General features: G+C 44.9%; 2 protein-coding genes across 2 annotated transcripts; both read right to left on the reverse strand.

Moving 5' to 3' along the window:
- Nucleotides 1-664: 664 nt before the first annotated feature.
- LOC117080903 (olfactory receptor 51E1) lies at nucleotides 665-10,378 on the reverse strand. The gene is made up of 2 exons (XM_033206312.1): nucleotides 10,280-10,378; nucleotides 665-1,747 (listed from the first exon to the last, which is right to left on the reverse strand). Exon 2 carries the CDS (start codon nucleotides 1,706-1,708, stop codon nucleotides 752-754), a length of 957 nt encoding a protein of 318 aa, XP_033062203.1. The 5' UTR covers nucleotides 1,709-1,747; nucleotides 10,280-10,378; the 3' UTR covers nucleotides 665-751.
- A 3,162-nt stretch (nucleotides 10,379-13,540) lies between these two features.
- LOC117080902 (olfactory receptor 51D1) lies at nucleotides 13,541-14,577 on the reverse strand. Its single transcript, XM_033206311.1, is given in 2 exon segments — nucleotides 13,541-13,752; nucleotides 13,755-14,577. Coding segments are annotated over 2 exon segments (1,014 nt in total). The 5' UTR covers nucleotides 14,557-14,577.
- Nucleotides 14,578-18,597: the final 4,020 nt, after the last annotated feature.

An 18,597-nucleotide genomic window follows, 5' to 3' on the forward strand; every position in this document is an offset into this window, starting at 1 on the left:
GTGAGAAGAAATTAAATACCTCCTCTAGAAAATGTAAGACTCTGTAAGACATCTCCAACCCCCTATCCTATTGGTCTCTCTAACAGTTCTTCCACATAATATGAGATTGGGCATGAAGTCTTTTTTTTTTTTTTATTTTTATACCTGTATGACCCAATTTAATTCACTGATCCCCACTGAACATCAATTTTCCCATGGCTACAATGAGGGTACTAATAATAGCTTTGCCTAATTGAAAGGTTGATAAGAAAATTAAATAGGAAAAACAGTGTCCATATGCTGTGAAAACTCTCAGAACAGAGTGTGTCAACTTTCATTAATGTAGGTAAATGTACTCTTTTCAAGGCTTTACTTCCAATCTTCCCCTTAAGTGTTAGTGTCCAGAGGAAAAATTATTTCTTCTCTATAGAAGTCATTTTGAAGACAGTCTTTTTCTGAGATCCAGTGTGGTTGGGAGTTCTGAAGAGGAAGTTACAGTTTCAAGCTAGATTATCTCATTTTATTATATTCTTGTGTTTATTTTCCTTTTGCCATGCTTAGACCTTTGGCAAATGTTCTCTAGATGTACCATTCTTACCTCAGAATGCTGTAAACCATCAGTAGAAGTAGTTTAGATTTGGACTGCATGGTAAAATGGAAAGGATCTGAGTTATATTTTTATTAAGGAAATTTTTTTTCTGAATACTGTCTTCCAAAATGTTGACATTAAAATCTGAATCAGAGGGCTTCAAATGGAAAAGAAGTTTGACACCTAGGGCTCTGAAGTATGTGTGGCCATATGAAAAAGTCGAAGGATGCGTTGTCGAATCTCCTTTGTCTTCACTCCGTAGACAATTGGGTTGAGCACAGGAGGAACCAGCAGATAGATATTGGCCAAGATGACCGGCAGGAGAGAGTCACGCCGCTTGCTAAAGCGATGCACCATAGACAATCCAATGAAAGGTACATAGAATATGAACACAGCACACACGTGAGAGACACAAGTGCCAAACGCCTTGGCCTGAGCTTCACGTGTCAAGCCCAACACAGTCTTAAGGATAAGCAGATATGAGAAGGAGATGAGAAGCGAGTCCAGGCCAATGGCAGAGATGATGACAATAAGGCCATAAATGACATTGACCCGGATATCATCACAGGCCAGCTTCATGACATCTTGGTGTAGGCAGTAGGAATGGGAAAGGATATTGGAGTGGCAGAAGGGCAGCTGCTTGATGAAGACAGGAAGGGGTGCCATCAGTGCAGCCCCCCGCACCACAGCAGCCACACCAATTTTGGTGACACGAGGCAATGTAAGTACTGTGGCATGGCGCAGTGGGTGACAGATGGCCACATAGCGGTCAAAGGCCATGGCCAGCAGCACTGTGGATTCCATGCCAGACAAGGAGTGAATGGCAAACATCTGTAGCAGACAAGCATCAAACTGGATGGTAGTGGAATTGAACCAGAAGATGGCCAGCATTTTGGGCATGGATGAGGTGGAGATGAGGATGTCAATGCCTGAAAGCATGCAAAGAAATATATACATGGGCTCATGCAGGCTGTGCTCGGCCCGCACAACGTAGATGATTGTCAAGTTACCTAGCACAGCAATAAGGTAGAGGGAGCACAATGGGAAGGCCAACCAGAACTGAGCCTCTTCCAAACCAGGGAGGCCTATTAGGATGAAGTATGTGGCACTGGATTCATTGGCATTGGGACCCACCATCATGAAGAAGCTGAACTGTGACCAGCACCAGGCAGGTAGAGGCTGGAATGCAAACATAAACCATTGTCAGATCCATAAGAATCCCAGTACCACACCTCACTCTATCCTGATGTCCTGTTCTCTAACTCAAACTCTAATTCCATTTCTTATGCAAATTCTAATCATATTCTAAATGCAGTCTCACATAATCTAACATAAGTCAAGAACCAGACACAAATTCATCCAGTCCTACTTACTAACCCCATCTGTATTGTTCATCCTGGCAGCAAGTGAAAGACTAAGACAAAAATTTTAAGCATATTCCAAATCACGTAGTTCTCCAAAGAAAGGCTACTGGCTGAATATAAAAGAACCTTAGGTGATAAAAATATCTAATCATTTCCTCTATCCTAGCTTACTTTTATGCTTCCCTATGCTTAATACTAACTGCAATTCTAAGCATATCATTAGACTATCTTTAAGAAAAAATTCCAGTCCAAGTGTAACAACACTAGTAGTAACAGGTTAATATTGAAACCTAACCCCATCATAAATCTAATGATCTCCCCAATTCTAGACTTAACCCTAACTTTAACATTAACTTAATATTTGACCTTTTAATAACCATTTCAATCTTAAAGATTGAATTGATGATATTCAACTCACAATTCATATTCTATTTTATTAGAATAAACAGTAATCCAATAAAAAACTGACACTAAATTAACCCTGAACCCTAACTCTACATTACCTTCTTGTCCAAATGACCACCCAAAGTTTTACACTTGTCCAGACTACTCAGTTTATTTCAAAAAAAGAATGATGGCTTTAGAGGATACCACTGGTGTCCCAGCCAGATCCCATTCACAAAGCCAGTGCAACCATCTCCCATCTACAATGAGCACTGAGTGCTAAGGGTTCACAGCTCCCCTTCTTTCCAGAGGATTGTCCTTGGTCAAATGGGAGGCACCTCACCCAGGAGGTTACACTGTGTCCCCATGATGCACATCTAGAGGCCAGTGGCTGCCTGACATAAGGGGTACCAAAGGCCAGCCCCATTGCCTCTGGGTGCAGCAAACACTTTGATGCAATTTGTACTTCAGAGCTTCCCAAGGAACCAGCCAGAGGCTTGTCTCCAGTTGAGACCACAGCCCTGCTTAGCTTTCTCCCCCTGCACTGCCAGGATTCCCTCCTTCTTCTTCTCATGGCAATGTACTCCCTCAATATGTCATTTGGACAAGAACCCCCACCTCAGGTTCTGCTTCTAGGAGACCCACCCAACCCAAGAGAGTGAGAGTGATACAACTAGAATACAAACCCTGAGGGGTGATGGCATTAGAAGCACTGGAGGCATAATCAATCCTATAGCAGAATTCAGTCTGCAAACTAACTGAAACTGACTATAAAAATGATTTGATATTACTGAGGTGGGAAATGTGAGACTTGGGTCATCTCAGATTGTATGTCTCTGTTAAGAGTGAACTGATTCCCTCCCTCCCTCCCTTTCTTTCCTGCATCTACCAATATTCATGTGCTCCTACTATACAGTAGCCCTTATCTGAAATGCTTGAAACCGGAAGTGTTTCTGATTTGGGATTTGTTGTTGTTGTTGTATTTTGGAATATTTGCATTATACATACCCAGATCAGCATCCCTAATGCAAAAATTGGAAATTTGAAATGCTACAGTGAGCATTCTCTTTGAATGCTCAAAAAGTTTCAGATTTTGGAGCATTTCAGATTTTGGATGTTTGCATTAGTGATATTCAACCTGTATTTATTAGATCATGCATATTGTAGTTTTTAAACTGATTTGGCCCTTGAAAGTTTGAGAGCTGGGGTAGGGTTTTCTGCATGGGTTACCAGAAAGCAGCTGAGTATAAGTCAGAGTTCATGGCCAGCATCAGGAGAGGTTCCGTGGGCTCAGGCTGTGTCACGAATCTTTGTACCAGCATCAAGCGGTCACCCAGAGGTTTCCTCAGACCAGACGGAAATTAGTGGGAAAACAATGGGAGCATGAATAGTAGAATAGAGGGTGAGAGAGTTTAATTCAATCTGCTGGGAAGGGAAGGTTTAAGGCAGACAAACCATATTTAACCTAGAACTTCAGGCAAAGAGGCCAAAGTCATCAACGTCCCTTCTCGCTACTGCAGCTTCTCTGGAGCATGTGGCACCGGGAGCAGTTTCCTCCTTCTTAGAGATTCTCCCTCTCCTTCCTGCTGCTCCTCGGCTCTCTCTAATCACTAATTATTGGTTTCGTTTCTGGATCTTCACTCTCCTCTCCAAAATTGTATCTTCAGTGCTCTTCTTCTTCCATACTCTCTTCCTGGGCCATCTCATCCCCTTCAGTAAATCCATTTTTGTTGTACAAACAATTGATCCCCAAACCTATTTAATGAATTCTGAATTCTCTTTGGTAATCCAGGTTCATAATTCTGAAGACTTACTAAAAGGGTTCACCTGATCATCTTTCAAGCACATCAAACTCTCCATGTTCAAAAAACAAACTCTCTCAGAGGCAGTATTATATAGCCATTGAGACTATGAGCTTTGAAATCAATCTTGCATTCTAAAACCAGTCTAAAACCTCTAGAGCTGTGTGATCTGGGGTAAATCATTTAACCTTTCTAAGCCTCAGCATCCTCATCATTAAAATGATTGTAAGAGTCCCTGCCTAATAGGGGGTCAATGTGAACATTAAATGAGATGATAAATGTAAAGCACTTAACACAATACCTCACACATAGTAAGTATGCAAAAAATAATATCTGTTGCTGTTAACCATTTTCCTCCAGTGTTTCTTTTTTTCTGTTATGGGGGCCTGAACCATCATACAAACCAGGTTCTCTGATCCTGACTGCCACACCTCTAGGGTAACCTTCCTCATCCACAAAATCCCAACAATCTAACCAGATGAAACCAGTTCACTCCCTATTATTTTTAAAAATATCCTTGAAACTCCAAGTTGATTCTAGAATAAAGACTAAACTTCTTATGACATGGCTAAAGGTCTGTCTTTCATCACCCGGTCCTGGGTTCCTCCCTCACCACTCCTCACCATGATCCCTATGATCCAGCCACACTGGAGTTCATGCTATTTCACAAACACAGGGCCTTGATTCCCATGACTCTGTGTCTTTCTGTCTTTTTTACTTCTCATCCCCTTGTCAAGAAAAACTGTTCCTCACAGATCTTCCTCCTTGACTTCCCGCACTCATTTTTCACATCCTGGCTTACTGTCTCTCTCCTATGCTACTTTTCCTAAGCCTCTTTTACCTAGGCATAATTAAATGTTTACTGTTCTGTGCTCAAAAAGAACATTATTTAGGTCTTTTTAAATACATACATGGGCTCTTGATTTACCTTCCTCATAATAGTAACTATAATTATTGCTATATTTTCCCCTGAATTATGAGCTCCTGAACACCAGGAACCTTATTATATTTATTAATTGTTTAGTTAATGTTTGTGGAAGATGAAAATGAGGTTTATCAACAGGAGAGTCTCTTAGTATACATCTAGTGAGGGTAACACAGCCAAAGGCATAGATAAGACTGCCTGTTGTCTGTACTAGAGAGACTTTTGAGAAGGATGAGATAATGTTTGGAAGGTCAGTGCAGAGTAATTTTAATTTTATAAAAATAATCTTTAGGGTCAAACAGAAAAGTCCTTTCTTACCCAAGGAGCCAGATGGCCAGAGAAATATATATATATATTTATAATATATAATATAATAAATGTTTTATATATATATGTATGTGTATACACACACACACACACACACACACACACACACAAAAGAGCAGCTGCAAGGTCTTGGTCCTAATAAATGCAAAGTGGACATGCAGCACAATTTGTCCTAAGAGCAGGATAGACCTAAGATCCCTCACCTGGAGACATTGGCAAGAAGGCTCTGGTACTCCAGAGGGTCAGATATCAATACCATCCACCAGTTTCACATCAACAGACATGGCAGAGCAGGTTGATACTCAGGATTTTTAAAATGTGCTGTCTTAGGAAATACACTGGGAAAGCATTCTGGCTGGGCATATGCAACACTATTGCCTCTGAAGGTAGAGTGATGTGGTGAGCACAATCCTGGGGCTTAGAACACAAGTCTTGGAGCTAAATGTAGTGAATAATAATAACTGCACAGTGCTGCCATGAAATTGTATGAGATAAGGCATGTCTAAAGGAATTGTAAAAACTAAATCAGAGTACACGTAGTGTATTGTTTTCCACAAAAATGAGTAACAAGGTCTCTGAAAATGTATGAAATTTCATATACTTCTTAATTCCCCAAATTTGTCCCTTAATCACTACTCAGCCTCTATGTACACACTCATACACACACATATTTACTAGCAGTCAATTTCTCACAATAGCAAGACTGGGTACTGATATAAAGATACCAGAAATCAAAAAAAGGAAGATTCAGCTGGCCTGGGAGGGAGGTGCCTAGGCAGTATAAAATGGGCAGCTATCGCTGGGGCTGAAATATCAGGCTGGACCCCAGAAGACTACAGCAGGAGAGAAATGAAGTGATGGAGAAGGAGTCAGCCAGAGAGCTCAAGTGCCACCCTTCAGACTGACCAGCCCTGAAGCGTCCCAATGTTCAACAGTCCCTCCATGAGACAGGCAGAGGGACCAGATGACTTCTAGATGGCCTTCCACCTTGAGCAGCTGTTAGTAATTAAAACTCACGAAATGGTTTTGAGCTCTGGGGGAAGTTGAAACTAAATTTTTTGAAAATAAGGCACAATCAAGAAAAAATAAACTAACAAAGCACTTTTTTTTTTTTTTAGAAAGCCCACACACTGCTCTAATCCCCAAGGAATAGCCCTGTGCTGAGATTTTCTGTGAATAAGTTGAACTATTTTAGTAAGTTCCAGGAATGTTTCTTGGGGAACTATGAAGGACATCTTAGCCTTTTCTCAGGAATAGGGGAACAGGAGCTCCCAGCTGTAAAGACTGGAAATCCACATGGAGGCCTTCAGTCCTCTTCCTTCCTTCCCCCAGGGCTTCAGAACTCTGTCTCCTAATGCCAGCCCAGCACCCCCTCACCAGCCCATCCTCACATTCTTCCCTAGAACTCCTTCTCATAGACCCATGGAAAAGCAGTCAGAGTGGTAGACCAGACAGCAGGAGAGAAATGAAGAGATGGAGAGGGAGCCAGCCAGAGAGCCCAAGTGCCACCCTTCAGACTGGCCAGCCCTGAAGCGGCCCAATGTTCCACAGTCCCTCCACAAGACAGGCAGAGGGACCAGATGACTTCCAGATGGCCTTCCAGCTTGAGCAGCTGTTAGTAGTCAGAACTCAGTGAGGGGTACCATTAGCCTATTAGCCCTATCTCTTCTGACCCAAGAGAACAATGAAGTCACCTTTAAACCTGATTTTTTTGTTTCTATAATATGAACATGGATTATTGGAACCTACAAAATGACAGAAATCATACAGTGTCATCTGTATAAATATTATCTGTAATCTTGGGACAGCTCTGCAGAAGGTGAGGGTATTTAATTCAATCTGCTGGGAAGGGAAGGTTTAAGGCAGAGAAACCATGATTAACCTAGAACTTCAGGCAAAGGGGCCAAAGTCATTAACATCCCTTCTCGCTGCACCATGGATCCTCTCTGTATTATGGGTGAGTACTGTGGATCCTTTCTATATTATGGGTGAGAAAACTGAGGCTCCAAGACATTAAATAACATAACCAAAGTTTAACAGGTGACTGGCAATGCAGAAACTTAACCTAGATAGTCTTATACCAAGGCCTATCCACTTTCCCTCATTCTAGGCTGCCTTTAATTTTGCTGCACCTTCTGAAAGCTAATAAAATCCACCCAAAGGGCGAGACATAAGAAGGGCTTGGTAAGTAGCACAGCTGCCCTTGGTATACTCTTAGAAGGGAAACCAAGAGGGCTGCAAAGAGGACTCTTCTGCACTGGAACTTGGGGCACTCACCTCCTCTTTCAGCCCTAACTCCAAAGGCTGTAACATGGGTAGGCCCCACAATGGAGATTAAAAGGCTTGTCCTCTACCAAGTATTTCCTTATTGTCTAATTAGAGCCTCTCATCAACCTGTCAAGCAGGTATCATTAATCCCATTTGACAGATAAGGATGTTGAGGGTTAGTTAGAGCCCTTAGTGCTAAATCTATTGCTTTACAATATGCCAAGCTACTGCCCTACCCCTCTCCATGTCTCCTTAAGAAGGGACTTTGCTTTGTAAGCACTATTTCAATATTAATCTCCCAGGAATCCAACACCGAGGACCCATGAGTCCAGGGGCCCCTCTTGGACTCAGGACACATGACCAGCTCTCCCCACTAAGGTTCAGTGTGGAAGGAGAACAAGGAGGAGATTCATTGTCACTGTCATTATCTGAGCTAAACACACAGAATGTTTCATGCCCAGAGCAATGGAATGGGGGCCTCTGGTGCTGCTGTCTGCCTCTGGGAATATTTAGAAAAGAATGTTCTTGGAGAGAAGCCCAGACATACCTGGGAGCCTCTGGCTCCTATTCCCAGGCACAGAGAGGGAAGGCAGACCTCAGGGGCAATGCTGTGGCTGGCAAGGACTGGAGGAGCTTGTCAATTGATACTTAAATAGAGTTCCTTCCCTAACATTTTGTGAAGGTAGTAGCCCCAAAATTACTTCCACTCAAATTATCTGCATCCACTGTGCCCCACACCTTGCTTGTATTTAATAAAGCAGATGAACTCTTGCAAGATGTTGGCTACTCTTCTTAAAATGGCCAAGATGAAAATGGAAAGATGAGAGAGAGCAATTTCTAACTCCCAGAAAGCAAAGTGAGCCCTTACCCCACTCTGCTCACTCAAGTCAGCCTGACCACCTAAAATCACCTCTAGGCAGAGTTCCTAGGGTTCAGGTCTCTGCTCCTCCACTTCCTGAGTAGGACCAGATAAGTGTTCTAAAGATCTGCAAAGCTACGCCTAGTTACCAGTTCCCTTTAGAGCTACTCTGGCTGCAAGCAAATGTAAGGCAAGGGAAATGCCCAAAGTGGGATTTTGATCAGTGCACTCATTTTTTCAACAATCACTGACGGACTTCTGTGCCAGACTCCGCTGAGTACTAGAGATATAGTTCCAGCCTTCCAAGGGTGGGGAGAAATGGAGACAAACATGCAGCCATCACAGCACATTATGATAAATTCTGGGAAAAGGGTGAGCAAAAGGGCTTCAGAAGCAAAGACAACAATAGCTCAGCGAGCTTTTTAGCCTCCAAGGGCTTCCCTGAGGAGGTGACATCTGATCCATGACTGCAGGACCTGCTGCAGGCAGGTAATGGGGCAACGGCACAGGCAGTTAATGGGGTGGGGGCACAGCAGCATTCAGTTAGACAACAAAAACATATTGAGTGTCAAAAACTGGAGAGAAACAGTAGATAAATCAGACAAGATGATGGCTTTTATGGAGCTCATATAACAAGAGGCCAATAATGAGAAGTAAGTAAACAAAATTTCAGATGAAGATATGGGCACGAAAGAAGACAGACTGATAGGACAGAGAAAGATGGGTGCAGGACACTTATACTGGAGACAGGAGTCAGAAAAAACCTCTCTTAAGGATGTGACATGTGATGAGAAAACACCAGCCATTCTAAGATCCAGGGAAAGTGCATTCCAACCGGGGGAGACAGCAAGAGAAAAGGGTCCCACAGTAAGAATGATATTGGGGAATTCATGGAATGAAAAGAAGGTCAAGGTGGCCAGAGCATCAAGAGCACAAGAGAGTTTGAGAAGGTGAGGTGAGAGGAGGGCAAGGACCTCATCAGGTAACAGGGTCTTGCAGGATATGGCAAGGAGCTTTGGTTTAATTCTGAGTGACGGGGGGAAATTTCAGCAACAGACCTGATCTAGTTTGTTTTTAAAAGTACATGCTGGCTAATACAAACAGCCAGAGAGAAAGAGAACAGATCTTGTTTGGAAAGGTGAAAGTGACTTAGTGTAGCTGGGGTAAAGAGTACAAGGCAAGGGGTGCTGCCGTGTGGACACTAATCTACTTTTTAAATGGGCTGAAGACTGAATCCTGATCCTAGACACAGACCAAGCTGAGATCGGAGCCCCAGGAAGATTACTAAGTCCCAGTCTCAGCCACAGCCTGACTCCTGATGTACAGCATAGAATGAGCCCAGCCTCACTCAGAGCCCCACCTCCACCCCAGCTGCAGCCTGATCCCCAGTCATAGACTGAGCTTCAATCACGTTCACCTGTTCACACACCAAACCCCAACCCAACCCCAATGCAGCCCCAGTCTAACCCCAGCCCAGCCTGTCCTCTGTCCTCATTCACATCAGTCCCTGCCAGCCTCTAGATGGGCATACTAGTAAACTAATTGCTGAAAAACTGTTTGAAAACTACCCTTAGGCTACCTCCAACACCCACATGCTTCTGTTCATCGCACAAACATAGAGATCACTAAGGCTGCCCGTTCTTTGAGTCAGGGGCTTCCTACACATCTCCCACTTCTGGTTCTTCACAGCCTGGCTTCTCATGCACTCAGCAAGTCTAACAGGAGACCCCTAGCTGCAAGTAACCCATGCACCTGGACATGCCCCTGGCCTCCTGTACTCACCTCAACTGTATGGAAGGAACGTGGGACCCCCTTTGTCCAGTCTTCCTCCAGAAGAGGTCTGGCAGGCTGCACTGAAATACAGCCTCTCTGTCTCCGCCTACTTCCTTGGACCTCCCTTGTCAGGGTTATTTATTCTCTGCCTTACCCCCTCCCTCCTTCTGCTTCTTCCTGCAAGGCAGGACAGAATGCTGTCCAAACGGTACATCAGCAGGTACCCCTCACTAGCCCACTGTGGTTCTGGACTGCTTCTCAGCTTCCGTGCCCTGGGAGGATATGCCTGGGGGTATGGGGAGGAGGGGCAATGGGGAAAGGGGTCTCTAGAGTCCTCCCCGATGGGCCGCTGGGATCCTCATGCCAACTCCCAATGTGAAGTTAGATAGGGAAAGTGAGTAGAAAAAAGCTAGAAGAAACTCATTAGTAGCCAGCGTCTTCATGAGGGTCTTTCTCCAAGTCTCTTCTCAGATTTATCAAACTCAAACAGGAGAATGGCAAAGGAAGTTTGCAGAGACACTCCATGGTTAAGTGTCAGTCCGTTTCCATCCTGAAGTGTTCTTTCTGTCCTGCCTTCCCTCCTTTGGTGGACCCTGTTTAGGTTCTTGCTGAGCGTGGAATCCACTGGGTCTATCCTCCTTTCCCCAAAGCCCTGGGGCCACATCTTTTTTTGTCTCCCAGGCTCTGATCCCTGGGTCTGGCTAACTTATAACCAAGGCCCCCAGGGACAGTACCTCTGCCATCCACTCTCTGGCCTTAGATTACTGAACTTCTGGCTGAGGACAGAAGACATGGTTTCTTTAACCCTCCCTACCCCCAACACCAGGCATGTAAGACCAATGACATCTGGTTTGTCTCTTAAGGGCAAAAATAGTCAGAGAACATTTTAGAGAGTTAGAGAACAATTTGAATGTAAAACTAAATACTTCATATTTTGAAATGAGTAAAAACTACATCTATAAGTAGAACAACATGATTTTTAGTTGCTCTCTCCTTATTTTTTACTGATCAGTTTCACAACTGTAAGTTTCAAATTCAGAACACAGGACATGCTAACTCAAGCTATGCTAAAACAGATAATGGCAAACCAGACCATTCTAACTCAGACCACATCAAAATTACTGGTGACAAGAGCTTCTGGTGCCTACAGAGCCTGTAGCCTGACACTTGCTATCAGAACCCCGGAGCCATCTCTGCTGCCTCCATTAACCTCATTAACTTAGACATGGCAAAGACTTTAAAAAATACCAAAGGGACTTCTACTTCCATTCAATATGGAGTAACAGTGAGATATGTGGAAGGGCAGTGAGACATGAGACAAGATGAATAATGAGGTGAATGCTACAGTTTTTCAGCTTCCTGCCTTAAGGGAGTTTCCATGTGGCAACAGAAGGGAGACTGACTGGCTTCCCCTCCACCCTTGCTTTCCCAGAGGGATTAGGAGAAACTCCCTCAACCAAGGCTTTTTTTTTTTTTTTTTTTTCTGAGACAGAGTCTCGCTCTGTCACCAGGCTGGAGTGCAGTGGCACTATCTCAGCTCACTGCAACCTCCGCCTCCCGGGTTCAAGTGATTCTCCTGCCTCAGCCTCCCAACTAGCCGGGACTACAGGCACACGCCACCACACCCAGCTAATTGTTGTATTTTTAGTACAGATGGGGAACCGAGGCCTTTTATACATGCTTGGCAGACCAGCCAAAACGGGAAGGGAGAAGTGAGCATACTACGACCTGCTATTGAGGCAGGAGGGCAGGGTTTAGGGAGGCCATTGCCTCAGATAGCAGAGGCAGGAAAGGTGGAAAGAGGTAACAAAAGCCCTTGAAATCTTTGTGTTCAGGATGAAGAAGGTGTGGTCTGGCCTGTGAAAATGTGGAGCGAGGAAGCACCATGTTTCCTTTCATTCCCACAGACTGAGCTATCACCCAGGCTGACCCCAGGCAGAGAAAATGGGCATCTTAGAGTCATATCTCTCAACTTTGGAAATTATTTCTGCTGCTCACAGCCAGACTTCTTCAGTCTCCCTCTTCCATTCCAAGATACATACAGACACCACACATCAATCAATGCTCAGAAATACAGATGCTGTTCCCACTCTTGTATCACACAATACACACCCAACACACAAAGAAAGTTTACCTTAAAACATATATACCAGACATATGCACTAAAATGCCATCAGTACCAACAATATGCACACAGAATTCAGACATACATTTCACCAACTTACAACTAATAACACAGATACTGCACAAAATGGTTTTACATCACAAATATTATGCACAGTAGACATATGCCCAAACACGCTGAAAGATACAGGCATCACAATACTACACATTCCACACACTCATGCACCACATTCATGTATTACAAACATGAAGAAAAGGTAGTGGCAGCATTTTTACCAGATACACATAAAGGTACTGCCCACCATACAGATACAGACACCAGCATTCTCACATAGACACATATATATACCAACTAACAGATACCACAGAAATACAAATGTTCAATCAGAGACACGACTCATGAAACATACATGTGCCAGGACATAGCTACCACACTCACCAGGATGCAACCGGTATGCATTCCATGTGTACACTCTCTCACATACACACACACTGAAAAGCACATGTATCCACAGAACACACCCACACATTCACACCCACAACCAGAATACGTAGCACCCTTATGGACAAATAGTCGTATAGAGTCACACAGATGCAAATTGCCAGATTTCTCAAATCTGCCAACACACCCTCCTGCATACAGAAACTTAAACATTGCATGTGAGCTGCCTCTTGTCTTGTTGCTGTCTCTCCAGTTACTATTCCCCAAATGCCTGCATTAACCCCTGATTATGGCTGGGTAACCACTTTAGGGTATTTGCAATAACTTTTATAGTCCATGCAAATTCACCAACATGGGCACATGGGGGCAAGAACATTAAAATCATACTTCAAGACTGGAATGAATCATGAGGTGTGATCTTTATAGCCTCCCCATGTCAAAACTAGATGTATTTTCTAGCTGAGAGAGAAGGAGAAGGCAAGACCACCATAGCAGAGGGACTAGGGCGATCATTCTCCAGGATGTCCGGACAGGGTCATAAGTTCAGTACTGACACATTCCTGGAGACAGAATACATGACCTACTTAAATTGCTGGAAGAAGACAGCACAATAGGTTTGATGCTTTATCACCAAGGCATTCAACAGGATCGTAATATTCCCATCTTCCATAGTAGTAATAGTAGAAGTGAAACACTAGGGTGTCTCACTTGCCACCTTGTGAGAACATACAGAGGACCCTTGAACAGATCTCTTTGGTCCTGGCTCCATAGACAAGGGGGTTGACTATGGGTGGTAGCAGCAAGTAGGTGTTAGCCGTAACTACATGGAGCAGGGAGGTGGGACCACCCAGCCTATGCACCACTAAGAGTACAATCAGGGGTACATAGAAGACCAGAACAGCACAGAGGTGGGAATGCAGGTGTTGAAAGCCTTGAATGCCACCCCCCGAGGGGACAGCTCCAAAACAGCCCACAGGATGAGGATGTATGAGAAGCCAATGAAGCGGGAGTCCACACCCATGACTGAAAGGATGATGAAGAGTCCACAAACTACATTGACCTTGGTGTCAGTACAGTACAGCTTTATAATATCTTGGTGCAGACAGAAGGAGCGTGTGACAGTATGTGTTCGGCAGTAGGGCAACCGCTTCAGGATGAAGGGCAGAGGGAAGAAGAATACAAACCCCCTGGTCAGGGCCGCTAGTCCAATCTTGGCCACAGTACAACCCGTCAGCACAGAAGCATGGTGCAGTGGCTGGCAAACGGCCACAAAGCGGTCAAAAGCCATGGCCAGCAGGACAGCTGACTCCATGGCTAACAGAGCATGGATAAGGAACATCTGGGCCAGGCAAATGTTGAACTCGATCTCCTGGATGCCCATCAGGAAAAGGCTGGCCATCTTGGGCATGGTGATAGAGGAGAGGACTAGGTCAATGGTGGAAAGCATGGCCAGGAAGAGGTACATGGGCTCATGCAGACGCTTCTCCACGCGAATGATGAGGACAATGGTCAGGTTACCCAAGGTGACTAAGGCATACATAAAACATAGTGGGAAAGCCAGCCAAAAGTGTATGGTAGGCCCCAGGCCAGGGATACCCACCAGAAGGAAGTATGCAGGGTGGACCAGAGTTCCATTTGAAGTGGCTATGACAGGGACCAAGAGCTGGGGCTTCTGCATCCCAAATCCAGGGTCTAGGAAAAGGTAAAGTAGAAATATCATCCAATTGTGGCTCAGAGGAGAGAAAGGACTGATGAGGAAAAGGCACTGGAGTGGTGACAGTAGCAAACAGGACTAAGTCATCCCAGTAATTCTGAACCCTAGTCTCTCTCTGCTCTGATTCTCCTTATGTACAACTTCCTCGACACCTTGAGCCTTACCCTGACCCTCCAAGGCCCCAGTGCTGCACAAGCAGATTCTATTACTGTCCAATGAATCTCAGTGTGTAAAATATATAAGACAGTCCTGCATCTTCAGAGCTGATGTTGCTGCCCAGGCCACTGCTGTTAGCCTCTTCTCATCAGAGTAAACTTGTAGGATTGCTTAGAACAGTCCACACTGACCAGCTCTTCTGATGTATGCTGGGGTTAGGGTGGGTCTGGGTTCAGATTTAGAGGCTCGTCTATAGCTGCCTTTAAGACCTATTATAATCTAATTTAAGACAGGGAGCAGGGGCTCAGTCTGGGATGAGATTTCAAGAGAGGTTTGTGTTTAGGCCTGAATACCATTTCTCAAACTTTCCTGATAGAATCATCTAAAGTAATTGAAAACATCATCCCTCCAGGGCCTGCTCCAGGCCCAGAAAACCAGAATTGCCAGGGCAGGGTTTTGGAAATCTTTTTAAAAAACAATAAGCCCCGCTGGATACAGTGGCTCACACCTGTAATCCCAGTACTTTGGGAGGTCGAGGCGGGCGGATCACGAGGTCAGGGGTTCGAGACCAGCCAGGCCAACATGGTGAAATCCCGCCTCTACTAAAAACACAAAAGTTAGCTGGGCATGGTGGAGCGCACCTGTAATCCCAGCTACTCAGGAGGCTGAGGGAGGAGAATCGTTTGAACCTGGGCAGCAGAGGTTGCAGTGAGCCGAGACCACCCCACTGCATTCCAGCCTGGGTGACAGAGCGAGACTCCGAGTGACAGAGCGAGACTCAGACTCAAAAAAACAAAACAAATCAAACAAACAAAAAACAATAAGCCCTTTCCCCTAGGAAATTTGTGCTTTAAATCAGAGAATTTTGGGGAAAGTTGTTCTGGTGTTCTTGGGGACAGGGAGGTGAATGAAGAGGGACTATCATTTCCATTTCCAGCTCCCAAACGAACAATAAACAGCATCTACCATCAGGATCTCTCAAGCCCCAGGTGAGAGTCAGTCCCAACTTGTGCTCAGCAAGAAGAGCATGTCATGGAAATCAGATGCAGCTGAGATATGAAAAGAAAATCAGCCAGTGCTGCTACTGTTACTCCACAGTGTTCACAGATACACCCCTCCCTCCACCTACTCTCCCTGGTGATCACACAACGTCCCAGGCTCAACTTCTTTCTCTCCACAGACCACCCTGTTCTAAGCCTGTGTCCTGAGATTCAGCCATATAACCTACCGCCTCCTTGATATTTCCACCTGGATAGCCTATGGGCCTCCCACTCTTCTTGCCTCTAACAGGGACCCCTTTCAAACCTGTTCCTGATCTTAGAGAATACTACTGCCCAGGACCCAGGTCACCCAAGTCAGGGCAGCTGGTCTCATCTTGACCCCTCTCCTCTTTTGCCCCACATGCAATTCAGCTTTTCCAATTAATCTATTAGGGCCATTCTTCTTACTTAATACACCTCCTCCCAACTTCATTATATTATCCACTCTGCCCTGATTATAAAAAGAGCCTTCCAACTTACCTCCCTGCCTCAAAACCTAGTCTATTCCAAACCACCTTCCACACCACTGCCATCTAAACAGTAAAACTGGACACATCAGGCTCCTGCTGAGCAAGTTATAAGTGATTCCCATAGCCTTCCAGAAAAGTGAGAACTAGAACTCCACAGTGTGCAGACAAGGCCCTTCACAGTGTTCCTCTAACTCAACTCTCCAGCCCAGCTTCAGTTTCCTTCTTCATTATCAATCACCACCAACACGCCCACCACCACACATACGTGCACATACACACACAAATACACATTCACACACATTTTTTTTTCCTGGTAAAGTAATTCCCCTTGCCTTGCTTAAATGAAGAGTAGGAGGTAGGAACTGAGGAGTCCTGTCCTGGGACAAAGGATAGGCAAAGCTTGGAATGGGTCTCACAGGCTTGAAGAAATTCCTCTGTGTAAGAACAAGGTCCAAAACCCGGCTATTGTAAGCTGGAAAAGGTGTACGCTGGAAGTCCTCGCCAAACAGCCAAGCTGACTGATCAAGGCCCGGCTTCCTTAGGCAATGAGCCCTCTGTGCCTGTCTCTGCGGACCTTCCCGTTGCCTCCACTCCCTGGGCTGAGCCTGGCGCACTCACCATCAGTGCTTCCCCAGCGCATGGAGGCCGCCCAAACATAGCTTCTCTGGGGCCCCTCGGGAGTGTGAGGAGTGATGGAGAGTGAACGAGTAGTGTCTCCCTGGCACTGACGCTCCGCTCAGACGCCCAAGGAAAGCTGAGCCTTGACTCCTGCCCAAAGGGACTGAGCTCCGTCACAGCTCAGGAGACTAGAGGGAGGCTGTGTCGCGGGGCGGAAAGGAGAAGAGGAATAACGGGGCTGGAAGAGAGTTGCTGCTGGAATGGAGGGGTGGGCACTCAGCAGAAAGCTCGCAGACAGGGTTACCAGCCCTCTGAACACACTAACTACCCCCGGGGATCGGAGCTGTGTCAGGGACTCGCTTCTTCATGCTGCCACCTTGTGATCGCATAGGGGATCTGCAGCCTCGTGGCCGTCCCTGGGCAATGGCTCTGAGGATCATGCCTTTAAGGACCAAGGACCCAACTGACTCTAGCATCTGAGCTCCTTCCACTCACTACTTGACGCTGCCTCTTAGCTCTCCCTCTCACCCTCTCAAGCCCACCCTTTCTTCCTTGGGTCACTAATCATAGATGTCCCTCCAGAAATGAGTCTGTGTGGCATATTTGTTTGAATATGGGGCTCTAGAAGGAAATAGACTTGGGTCCACCCATTTATTACTAGTATGACTACTATAACCATTTAACATGAAAGCATTTAATGTGAAAAGCAAAATGAGATACTAGCAAGTCTCCAGTGAATGTTTGTGTTCATTATTATTAGTCAAAACAAATGGAAGAGCCAATGATGTAGGAAATCAAGCGCCACAAAAGACAGAGGAAAAATATATTGAGAAGGAAGATTGGTCAGCAGTTCAGAAAGCTGCTGAGAGATCAAGTAGTGAAAAGACTGAAATCAAAGGTCACTGGCTACCTGGATAACAGGGTAGAGGGTGGAATCTTGAATGCAGCAGTGTGAGGAATGTGTTAGGAAGATATGAAGAGAGTAGATGTAGACAACCCTTTTAAGATATTTGTATGTGAACAGAGGAGTGAAATGGACAATACTAGGAGGATTTATAGCTCCATAGAGATTTTAAAATGTGTATTTTGGAACTAGAAGAGACTAAATGTCAACAGGATGGAGTTGATAGAGAGGCTCCTTGCCCTTTACTCCTCACATTACTGGTAGCTATGGCACAGGAAGACAATCTGTCTTCCTCCTCTATATAGTAACCATGAGTAATCTTACTTTGTCCAATAGCTTTCATCACCCAAGCAGGCCGGACCAATCTCCTAAACTCCAAATATGGTGAAGTCTATTGGACATAGGTGTCCTTCAGACACCTCAAACTCAGCACCTAACTCATTATTTCTAAGCTCATTGATTTCATTATCAACTAAGCTCATCATCTCTGGTCTTCAGTCTGGACCCCGCTCACTGTCTGTTTTATGTTCCCTGTCATATAAATCACTCCGTTGGCCATGTTAAAAATTTAGAAGTCATCATCCCTGCCTTCTCCCCATCTCTCTCTCACCTTCCTCCCCAATCACATCCAGTCACCAAGTTCTCTTTATTTTATCTACTAGATATCTATTTTGTGAATCTGATTATCTTTCTCCATCTTTTTCGCCTTTTCTTCATTCCAAGCCAAGACGATCTTTTGCCTAGATTCTGGTCAGACTCACTGAAGAACTTTCCTATCAATCCGTTGTCTGTGCTGTGGCCAGTGTGATCTTCCAAACACAAGTCAGTTCATGGCGATTCTCCATTGCCTTTAGAATGA

The sequence above is a fragment of the Trachypithecus francoisi genome, unplaced genomic scaffold, assembly GCF_009764315.1.
Source record: "Trachypithecus francoisi isolate TF-2019V2 unplaced genomic scaffold, Tfra_2.0 Lachesis_group8, whole genome shotgun sequence".
NCBI classification, from domain to species: domain Eukaryota; kingdom Metazoa; phylum Chordata; class Mammalia; order Primates; family Cercopithecidae; genus Trachypithecus; species Trachypithecus francoisi.

Coding starts and splice junctions, on each gene's coding strand:
- LOC117080903 (XM_033206312.1), bottom strand. CDS start 1,708: ATGATGGTGGGTCCCAATGCCAATGAATCCAGTGCCACATACTTCATC.